Source organism: Medicago sativa, chromosome 8 (assembly GCF_051527215.1).
Source record: "Medicago sativa cultivar Bolivia chromosome 8, Bolivia_mono, whole genome shotgun sequence".
Classification (NCBI taxonomy): Eukaryota; Viridiplantae; Streptophyta; class Magnoliopsida; order Fabales; family Fabaceae; genus Medicago; species Medicago sativa.
The window spans coordinates 85,533,391-85,544,534 of NC_140756.1; the positions used below are offsets into that span (position 1 = coordinate 85,533,391).

The 11,144-nt window shown below is 34.4% G+C and overlaps 2 protein-coding genes and 1 long non-coding RNA gene across 4 annotated transcripts; 2 read left to right on the forward strand and 1 right to left on the reverse strand.

Annotated features, from left to right (window-relative positions):
* Window positions 1-534: 534 nt before the first annotated feature.
* LOC146902587 (threonyl and alanyl tRNA synthetase second additional domain-containing protein) lies at window positions 535-8,148 on the reverse strand. 2 transcript variants are annotated; one of them, XM_085737720.1, is made up of 9 exons: window positions 7,979-8,148; window positions 7,738-7,884; window positions 7,539-7,651; window positions 6,945-7,037; window positions 3,718-3,820; window positions 3,569-3,643; window positions 1,260-1,355; window positions 1,081-1,176; window positions 535-855 (listed from the first exon to the last, which is right to left on the reverse strand). In XM_085737720.1, exons 1-9 carry the CDS (start codon window positions 8,060-8,062, stop codon window positions 796-798), a joined length of 867 nt encoding a protein of 288 aa, XP_085593846.1. In that variant the 5' UTR covers window positions 8,063-8,148; the 3' UTR covers window positions 535-795. The 2 variants fall into 2 exon arrangements, with proteins under 2 accessions (XP_085593846.1, XP_085593847.1); XM_085737721.1 differs by lacking the exon at window positions 1,260-1,355.
* LOC146902588 (uncharacterized) lies at window positions 4,145-6,784 on the forward strand. Its single transcript, XR_015023519.1, has 4 exons — window positions 4,145-4,649; window positions 5,280-5,509; window positions 5,797-5,875; window positions 6,493-6,784. It is a non-coding gene; the product is annotated as an uncharacterized LOC146902588 (long non-coding RNA).
* Window positions 8,149-8,452: 304 nt separating the features above from the next.
* Window positions 8,453-9,734, forward strand: LOC146902589 (F-box protein At2g35280-like). The gene has a single exon (XM_085736285.1). It carries the CDS (start codon window positions 8,754-8,756, stop codon window positions 9,516-9,518), a length of 765 nt encoding a protein of 254 aa, XP_085592411.1. The 5' UTR covers window positions 8,453-8,753; the 3' UTR covers window positions 9,519-9,734.
* Window positions 9,735-11,144: the final 1,410 nt, after the last annotated feature.

Below are 11,144 nucleotides of genomic sequence, written 5' to 3' on the forward strand. Positions count from 1 at the left end.
TTTGTCTAGTTAAGAGTTTTTAACTCAAAAATTAATATAAACACCAACCAAATACGAATATGTAGATTTATATGAACCATTTTGTTGCCTAAGTTTCGCCCCATTTTTTGGTAGACAAAACAAAGAAAAAGGTTTAGAGGACAAGGTTCCAAACTCATCACTACCATCCATTCAATATGAAGACAAAGAGTTCAAGACATTCTGAGGAGGGGTACACAAATATCAAAATCATTGTGATCATGACGTGTGTGAAGTCTTAAGGGGAGAGAACAAAGCCAATTATATGCTGAATTTGACATGCCTTTTAGACGGAGTAGGTTATAAACAAGTCAATATGCGTGAGTTTGAAGCAAAAGGAAAGGGTGGTTATTGAGTTTGATTCCAAATCCAAAGGAGAAAGCATGATTTGGAATGAGTAGTATATAATATGACGGAAAGAGAAGAGTAGCATGTAAAGAATATCTCTCTCTCTCTCTCTCTCTCTCTCTCTCTCTCTCTATATATATGCTGTAAATGTGTGTTTTTCAGTGTCACTCTCATCAAACAAACTATCACATAATTGTTCTCAAACTCATCATCCATACAAACCTTACAAAGTTTGCCTATGAATAGATATAACAGCCATTGTTTTGTGGTGGTATGAAAACCATAAATCGATATAAAAAGCTAGTTGTTCTTAAGAGACTACTGATACTAATCAAATTTAGCTTGTCACTGACAAAATAGCTTATCCAAGAGCACACATCGCCATGGATCTCAAACAACAGTTCCTTGACAGCAGACTCGTCCACTTAACTAAGATTCGACATTGTAAAATACTTTTGTCGTTCCCTTCTTTGACCGAATTTGAGAAACCTGATCAAATACACAGGTAACTATTATACAAAACTGTTGCATAAATTAGCAACCAAAAAGATTAGACAAAAAAACACATTTTTTAAAGACTCGGATGATAAGTCTCTTAACTACCAAGGTTTCATTCCAACTTTAATAAAATCAATTTCAGTACATGCAAGATATAAAACATAATAAATGATACTTGACTACTAACTACTATGAGCATACTAATATACCACACACCTTAATTTTTGTGATGTCTGAAACATCTAAAACATGGGTACCGCCGCAGGGACAGCCCGGATTATCCCCAATCCGTACAATGCGAGGTGTGCTTTCCTGCATGAGTTAATGCATTAATATCAGACATACTAAACAGCAAAAACTGATACCATAGATCGACGAAATTAAATTTGTTTTACGTAGTTATATAAACCAATCATCAGAAAAACCAAAACGTGTTCCAACTTAAAACCATCCGGATTATCCCCAATCCGTACAATGCGAGGTGTGCTTTCCTGCATGAGTTAATGCATTAATATCAGACATACTAAACAGCAAAAACTGATACCATAGATCGACCGTAGTTATATAAACCAATCATCAGAAAAACCAAAACGTGTTCCAACTTAAAACCATAATTTATATCTCTAACACACCAACTCAAAGAAAAACCAAAACGTGTTCCAACTTCAAACCATAATTTATATCTCTAACACACCAACTCAAGCAAGAGCCCTTTGGGCTTGAAACCAACTCAAGCAAGAGCCCTTTGGGCTTGTTTACAAGCCCAAAGGGCTCTTGCTTGAGTTGGTGTGTTAGAGATATAAATTAAACAAGCCCAAAGGGCTCTTGCTTGAGTTGGTTTCAAGCCCAAAGGGCTCTTGCTTGAGTTGGTGTGTTAGAGATATAAATTATGGTTTGAAGTTGGAACACGTTTTGGTTTTGCTTGAGTTGGTTTCAAGCCCGTGTGGACAATACACTGTAAAGAATATCGAGGCCTAACTCATCCCTACAAAACCGGCTTGTACGGTGAGGATTGCCTCCTCTTTATAAACTATTCTCAAGAATCCTATCTATCCGATGTGGGACTAAATCCCACCCGAGTGTAGGCCGCTAACACACCCCCTCACGCTTTAGCCCAGCCAAATGGGCCTGAAGCGTGGAGATGCAAGCCCAACGATGGACCCGATAGGCTCTGATACCATGTAACGAATATCGAGGCCTAACTCATCCCTACAAAACCGGCTTGTACGGTGAGGATTGCCTCCTCTTTATAAACTATTCTCAAGAATCCTATCTATCCGATGTGGGACTAAATCCCACCCGAGTGTAGGCCGCTAACACACCCCCTCACGCTTTAGCCCAGCCAAATGGGCCTGAAGCGTGGAGATGCAAGCCCAACGATGGACCCGATAGGCTCTGATACCATGTAACGAATATCGAGGCCTAACTCATCCCTACAAAACCGGCTTGTACGGTGAGGATTGCCTCCTCTTTATAAACTATTCTCAAGAATCCTATCTATCTGATGTGGGACTAAATCCCACCCGAGTGTTGGCCGCTAACATACACATGTCCACCAGTAATTCAACCTTCTTTATTAGACAAAAAGGGGTGACAAAGATCCAACTCTTGAACACTTAGTTATAGAAACCGGCACCGCTTTATGAAAAGATTGTCCGAAAAGTTTAAGGTGTTAGGTGAATACACATTAATAGTTTGTATATGTAACTTCTGATATATGTCTATGAATGAAGTGTACATAAGTATAAGTTAGGAATGATCTCTGTCAGCTAATTTCAAAGAATTCCTCCAGCTCTACAATAGCAGATAACCACAACAAGCAATGACAGTAGCTTTGGTAATGGTAGAAATTTGACATCCTAAAAATGCTTACCACTACCTGTTTCATAGTTTATGATAAAGAGTCACAGATATGCCTTCGTAAGATTAAGCCTAAAGCCATGTAAGGCCTCTGATTGAAAAAATCATGGGAGAAGCCAGAAGGCCTTATATGTGAAAATTATGTTAAATGGAGGTGAGACCATGAAATTAGTGGGAACAGATTACAAGAAGATGCTTTATGTGCAATTTTTGCCAGGCATCAAAATAATAGAGGTGAGGCAATAAAATTTGCAGGAAAAATAATGGTAGGAGCCTCATGTGAGTCATTTTTATCTGGTACATTTAAGTAGAGGTAGGGAAATAATCAGTGGGATATGTATGAGACTTCTTGGAGTTGAAGCCTAAGGCAAGGCTGGTTCTGCTTCTTTTCTAAAAAAGCATCGATGAGAAAAGAAAACATAACATGACTTCTTCGAAACATTAAGTCTGATGAATGAGACTCGCTGCGTTGATTCTGCCCCAGTAACAATACATGCACATAGTGAAACCAATCAAACGGAGATACTACCAAGTACTAGTTGACATAAACATACAAACAAAAAACCAGGAAAGCATAAAGGGAAAACAATTTGTTTCCTTCATTAATACTGTTATTTCGCCTGTATTGGTTTGGTTACAACAGCTGGTATGACAGTTTCTATCTTCATCAAAAAAATTGCAATTCAGGATAAATAAGGGAAACAAAATTCAGCAGAGAATCCAGAAAGAATCTTGTAAGATAACAAACTCACAGGCACCAGCAGCACAGTTATGTCAAAACCAGCAACTAGTTCCGGAACACATAAATTATCTGTAACAAAGTATATATCTTTTATAGACTGACCTTAGGAACATAATCAGGAAGAATACCACCGCAAAGCTTAGCAGCTTCATCATACAGTAATATATCAGCAGAAACCTAAATGACAAGGTGAAGATTTTTAGAACAGAAGTGTCAAATATAAAAGGCAAATTATAAGCACTTTAACTTACTTTTCCTCCCATGGAAATTAAAGCATTAGCCTCTAACTCCAACTCCTTTTGCTTATTCTGCATTTCATTTTGTGGAATTACACCTTTATATTCAACCCAAGGCCTGGAAACAATACAATAGCAAATGCAAAGAAAAGTTTGTAACTTACTAACACAATTTTGAACAGAAGTCTCGTGGGAGTAAAACAACACGAGACTAGTCAAGGTTATGGTTTCATCATATAAGACAAAAGCAGTGAGATAAAAAGACGAATTCGGTAATCATTGCAAGTCTTAGAGGGACTAATTTGGTGAGAATTTTTTTGAATCGCTAACGAGACGACATGCTAATGTTGATTTCCAATAACTAAACTCAATAGGGTGATTAGCATTTAGCAATGATTTGATACATGCAACATTGACTTGAGCATGGTTAATGAATTAGGAAATCCTTTATTATAAAAGCTTAACTTGATGTGCTGGCACTTTAGCCCTAATCACTTTCATTTTTCCCTCCTAAGCTAGCCTTAAATGCGACTTAACCTCCCAACTACCCACTCATCATTAAATGTGGATTTTGAATTGCAATAGCTTAACACTTCTCGGCCTTTCCACTTCTCATAGCCACCCACCAACTCTTCAATTAATATAGGCAGGTTACCATGCATCTTCTCCCAATCTTTCCTCTAATTCCAAAACATATCAAGAAATTGTCCGCTATTCAAAACCTCCACTCTTGAGCTCCTCAAAACTCCCTCGGCTCCTTAGGCTGTCATTGTTGATTTATCTCATCCTACTTATTATTTGATTATTTCCTCTTTCTCCTCCGTCAATCAACGATTTCATTTTGGATTTTTTTTTAGTTTAGAGTTTCTTTGTGCTGCTATTGTGCAGGATCTGAGAAAGGAAATGAGACTATGCACATTAGAGACCATCTGATTCATAAATTTGAGGTATTGGCCTCTTCTTTACTTACTCATTTCATATTCTATTTGTGCGAGTGTTTGTTTGTTTCCTCATTATTGCGTGCAACATTTCTGTCGTGGTTCATTTCATTTGAACTATTTCATCATGTTTATCTCATAAATGGATTTGTGGTTGTTTCTATTTTAAGTTTTGTTGTTTCTATGTGATGAGCATCAAATTTGTGCCATTTAGAATGAAGTTTCCTTTCCCCCTTCATATTTACTTTTCACTATCAATGTTGTTACAGTTTTGTATTTTTGTTTCACACATTCTATTTTTAATTTTGCTATTTGTGTACTTTGTCATAAGGTAGGCATTCATCCTTATCTTAACTAATTAAGTTTCTTGCGATGATTTTCTTCTTCTACATGATGGTATTTAGTGATTTATTCAAGTATACTTTATTGAATTTTATAGCGTTTATTCAAGTATACTTTATTGAATTATTTAGTGATTTATTCAAGTATACTTTATTGAATTATATAGCGTTTGTGTTTGCAATTAGCTCATTTGTTAAAAGGACCATTCTATTGTTACCATAATGCAGTTTACAATTTTACATATTGTTAAAAAGGCCAAGGATATACTTAATGATAAATTTTCTCTTTGTGTTTAAGGATATGGTTCAGCTTTTAACAACTAAAAGGGCAACCTGGTGCGCTGACGCTCCCGCATACGCAGGGTCCGGGAAGGGGTCCCACCATTTGGTGTATTGTACGCAGCCTTACCCTGTTTTTACACAAGAGGATGTTTCCAGGACTTGAACCCGTGACATTACAGTCACATGACAACAACAAGCTTTTAACAACTGCATTTAATTAATGTAGGACATCAGTTTTAACTTAAGGTAATTTCAAATGCATTTTATACATAAATTGAAAGTAAAGGTTTAAGTCTCTTGACGTGTCTCTTGAAATAGTTTTATTTTCCCATCAAAATATTCAAATTACTACACTGTTGCAATGAAATTGCCTAAAATTTGAGTGGTTTTAATTACATTTTTAATGATTACTTATGTTTTTATAAACTATTAATTTTATGAAAACATTCCTCCCTAGAAAATGTACTGGAGCATATGATTTGAGTCTGTTTTTTAAAGCTTTAATGTCTGATTCAAGTTTTGCCTTCTTATAGGAGAAGACTCTCAATGATGTTAGGCACAAGAGATGACACAAGAGTATGATAATGTACTTAAGCCTACCATAAGAAACTGGTGAAGAATACTTTCCCCCCATCTAATCATGTAGAGGGTTGATGGTTGGCTGAATTTTATCGATCATGTATTAATTATGGTTGTTTCATATATGTTTATGCATGTGCTGAATGTTTTGGAATCCCTTTGATATGATGCAAATATCATTCATTACACAGTAGAGCAAAGTTGTATATAAAGTTTGCCATATATAGACAGTAGAACAAAATTCTCATCACATATACACACAATTGTCTATTGTCTATATAAACATGTGATCATTGTGAACCAAAAACGCACTTGCAATCATAGCAAATCTATTAAAATCTGAACCATATATGAAACTCAAGTCCTTGATTCAGAAAACACAAAAGCCTTTCATAGCCTATTGTATTCTATCCTTTTGATTTTGGCAGATACTTATATATATATATATATATAAAATAAAAAAATTAAACCAATTTATGTCGGATGAGTGTGTGTTTTCTTTTCAATTTTCCAATGGTTCATTAGTTGATTTTTGCCTCTGATTTTTCTTCTACATGGAATATGCATGTTGCACATACAAGACAAGTAGACAACTTTCACTTAAAAGTGTATTATGTGGAATATTAGTCTTTCTTCATTTGTGTCAATAGTTATAGAGAGCAATTATGTCTTAAAAGTGATGATTTTGTCAAGCCAAACTGCATCATTATTGGTTCATTGTTCATCTTTCTTGCAAGTGGAGTCCAACTATCAACAAATGTAAAGGAGTTAGATCAAAGAAGGTAGAAGGAAGTCCTCCCGCATAAAATTAAACAATATCAATAATTTTTTTGTATAAATGTTAGATATATTTTGTTGTTGGTATGGTTGTCATAGAAGTGAACATGTTTTTAAATTTTTATATGATTTCTATTAACTATATATGTACATTATTGAGACTTATTCGTTTAACTTCTTTTCGGTAGGGCCCGTGCTAACCGTGCGGTAGCACGGGTCAAGAGTCTAGTTTCTTGCAATTTGCAACCATTTTAGGGTATGAGTTCATAAGTGATACATTCAGTAAGCACAAAAGGGATGAAGAGCTTATAAATAAATGATATACCCATCAGAAAAATGGTAAGCTTTTCCAGGCTCTAAATGACCCAATCCAATTTTTGGCAGACAAATATCTAGCAAATGCCCTGCTGAGTGCAACCTGCACAAATAACGAGATGAATGAGATTAGTAGCAGAATCATAAATTTTCGGATAAGCAGTGCAGTAATCATATATTCAAACGAGAGTTTTGAAAAAACTACGTAATGAACATACATAAAATACATTGGGGAGTCTGAAAAGCGGTGTAATTAACATAAAATACATTGTGGGAGTCTGAAAGCAACAACAGATTAATGATCAGGACCATCAAAAAACCAGGACATCACATCCTCACCCAAAACTTTAAGAGATTGATTGAGCATGTGAGTCACCGTTCTATATATCGGTCATATAGCTTATTCATAGTGGATGTTAGGACGAATCACTCACATTTTTCATATACTAACTGAGTAGCTTAAGTTTAACTAGTAAAACAGAGAACAACTATAGTGCTTTGTGGCAGAAGAACTTCCAGGAAACAAATTTTAAAAATCACCGATCCTAACAAAAATAATAATAATAATAATTGAAGACATTTTATCAATTGCAAAATTCTGTACCTAGAATTTAATTTTCTCCTGTTCTCATCAACAGATAGTGAAACCTCCTTCCCTTTCTCTAGTGTGCCCTCAAACTCCCCTCCCATACCCTCAAAAACACCATAGTGTAAAACCTACACAAAAATAAAATAACAATAATTCCATGAATAAACAAAATATCATAGTTAACAAACCCCAAAGAAAAAAAGAAAAAACATACAATTCCATCTTTTGATCGAACATCATTGACAACAAACTTGATATTCAAATCATGAATGATTAAGAATCCAGTGTCTGCCGGCTGACCACCACCTTGTGGATAGAAAATAGTCCGATCCAATATCAAAACATGCCTCCCATCAACTCCCTATCCAACATTTTTCTCATAGTTAGAAATCCAAAATAAAAATAAAAATATATATAATAATAAATAAAAATAAAAATTAAAACAAGTTAGTTACTTTGAAGTGAGAGACAAGTGTGGCAGTAGAATGAAGCTTCCACATGTCATCATAGTAATCCAGCTTTGTGGGACTCTTGTCCATCTCCACCACCACCCTACTACTCAATTCCAGAAGCGGCGCGACTCTGTGTGGTTGTAACAAACCAATACAAAACCAAAACGAAAAAACATCATATTAACACGTGGGATATGCCAACATAACACATGACTTACTTTTTTTTATGTTACGTAATCATTTGTTCCTTTTGTTTTGACTTGGTCCAACCGCCATTACATTCCTCAGATGATATATTTTATTATATATATTTTATATTATTTTTGTCAAAAAAAAATATTTTATATTATTTTTTATCTTACTTTTTTAGTATATCCAATAATGCTTTTTTTAAGGGCAATAAAGTCATTAAATTAAATAGCATATAAATCTTTATTGATTTCTTTTTAATGATAATCTCAATTTCTGTTTAAGAACTCTTCAACTTAATTTTTCACTCCTATCAATCTTATAAGATTTGTTTTTTTTTAGATTCCGAATTTCGCTATATATCAAGGATAGTTTGTTATTATTTTCTTAGGAAGTTTCTTAGTTATTTGTTTGGAAGTATTTTATTTGCGTATCATATCTTTTAAGATTTGTTTGTTTTTTAGGTTCAGAATTTTGCTATATATAGATACCAAACCACTGTTATTCAATCCCACTTAACTCTTTCTTTGTTCTCTCTTCCCATCGTTATATCAACAAATTTCAACACGATTCCTAGGGTTGATTCTCAATGGCTTCCTTAAGAGTCAAGAAAGAAATCAATAAACCTAAAAGCCGCAAAAACCAAACACCCATAAGCATCGTAAAAACTCTTCCAAACGATTTGTTGGTTAATATCGTGGGAAAGGTTGCATCACGTTCCATGGCTGATCTTTGCAAAATCAAATTGAGCTGCAAAGAGTTTCTTAATGCTTCAAAAGACGGTTACGTTTATCAACATGCAACTATGGATAAGTTTGCATTGGTTCCACTTCCATGGTTCACCGATGAAAAAGAAACCTCGTTCTTGAGCCGTTGTAAAGAAAGCGGTAACTTGGAGATTATTTATCGTGAAGGAATGGTGCAGTATTTCAGTACTTTGATGGTTGATGTTGGTTTGAAGAATTTGAAGAAGGCTGCACTAGAGGGTCATCATGAAGCCAAATATGTTTACTCTATGCTTTTGATGGCTAACTGGGATGATGAAGAAGGAAGAAAACTTGGGTTTGATCTCTTTGGTGAGTTGAAGAATTCCACAGGCATTACTATTGTGGGTTGTAGAAAGAGGGTGAAGTCTTTTATTCAAAGCATGTGGGTGAAGAATGTTGTGGTGCCTCAAAATCAAGGACTCTCTTTGTGTTGTTCTAGCACATGCCACAACCCTGAGACAGAGAAGGTGGTGAAGAAACACTCAACATGGTTTATGGATGAATTTGATAATGATGATGTTGGTGTTTGCAAATATTGCGACGGAAACTATGAATTCAGTTTGTTTTGTAAGATGTTTCGGGTATAACGATGTAAACTGGAAAGTACAAGCACGAGTACGTTAGCATGAGAATAGGAAAAAGCCTAAAAACAGGCTTAGTTCAAGTCTAGTTCTTATTCTAGTTTAAAGTTATTTTTTATTTCTCTATTTTAGATTTGAGATTAGTATTGTGGAAACTCAAAAATTGAAGTTGGTTCAACGTGTTTTTATTCAAGTTATGCTATTATATTTCCCTAAAACAAAGTTTAGTTATTATTTTTGTTTGTGATTTTTTCTCCCTCTCTGTTTTTATTCAACGTGATTTTTTATTTGTAAATTGTAGAAACGCAAAATATGGAATAAACCAACTTTTCATGATTCAAAGTACTGCAATTTTGCTTCTTCTTAACCGAATCCTTCTTTTTCTCTAAAAAAAAAAAAATAAGTCCTTCGATTTCTAAGATTGCATGTATGTTTATTATCACAGTATCGTTAGTTAATCATTCGTATTGCTTTTTTAGGGTTAAATAATTGACATGGCCGTTCCCGTCGAATTGAAGGCTCGGTTCTAATAATAAAAGAGGCTCCTAGTAAACAAATGCAAAGTTTTTTTTTTTTTTAAAACAAATCATCATCTATTTAGACAGTTAATAACATAAAAAATAAGCATTCTTGTAACAAATAAAATATAAAAAAAAAAATTAGACATCTAATAATTTAAAATTTATATATTGTGTTTCAAAATGAAGATGATGGGACTTGAACTCGCGTCCATCAGACTATTCATTGTTACACAACCCGTCCATCAGACTATTCATTGTTACACAACCCACTGTGCTCAACTGAATTTCTTAGTAACTTCACTCTACTTTTTGCATTAATATTATTATAGACGACCACTAGACAATAAGAACAAAACATTTGGGCCCCCCAAAATGTGAGTCCCGGCACCATAGAGCTGGTTGCACACCCTCCGGGCCGGGCCTGATTGACACGCAAAACTATTAGGTTGTGTTCGGAGATAATTCAACTCAGAGATCATATGTTATAGCTTTTTAAATAAAAATGTTTTTTTATAAAAGAATAATTACTATCAACGATTGCATCAGTTTGTTACCACTTAAAAAAAATCAGAATCTAACAATATCTAAAATCCACTTCAAATTAGAAGTTGTTAGCTTCTCAAAAAACAGATTTTTTTAGGAGAGAGAATATTTGTCAAAAGATTAAGATGATTATGAAACAAAAATAATTCTTTTATACAATTGTATCGAAACAAACTAACTTTTTCTGAAAAGGAACAAATTTAATTATTTTTATTATTTTTATTACGATAAATAAACATAAAATAGATTTTTATTTTCTATAAAATCTCTAATAGACATAACTTTGATATGTTCTTGTCCTTTCATGAACCTCGATTCAGCTGATTTTCGTAAGTGTTCGTGATAACTCAAGTTAATGGGATCTTGGTGCCTCACGTTCAATTTTGTTCTCCTATCCTTAACATGATCTGTTGACAAAGTCTCTTTATTCGCAGATCCATTGTTTGTCGTGTCCAATCCCTTATTCTTTAGTGTAGTTATTGTCGTTGAGAGCACCAGATTGTGTGTATGTGTCATTATCTAGTCCATTATGTCTTTGACTCACTTTTGAGCCTCCACCGTGTTCTTG

What these genes read in the sequence shown, in the direction of transcription:
- LOC146902589 (XM_085736285.1), top strand. Translation starts at nt 8,754, where the DNA reads ATGGCTTCCTTAAGAGTCAAGAAAGAAATCAATAAACCTAAAAGCCGC.
- LOC146902587 (XM_085737720.1), bottom strand. Translation starts at nt 8,062, where the DNA reads ATGGACAAGAGTCCCACAAAGCTGGATTACTATGATGACATGTGGAAG. An exon ending in CACTTGTCTCTCACTTCAAA is followed by an intron (nt 7,885 to 7,978) that starts GTAACTAACTTG and finishes AATGTTGGATAG; the next exon opens with GGAGTTGATGGGAGGCATGT. An exon ending in TTCGATCAAAAGATGGAATT is followed by an intron (nt 7,652 to 7,737) that starts GTATGTTTTTTC and finishes ATTTTTGTGTAG; the next exon opens with GTTTTACACTATGGTGTTTT.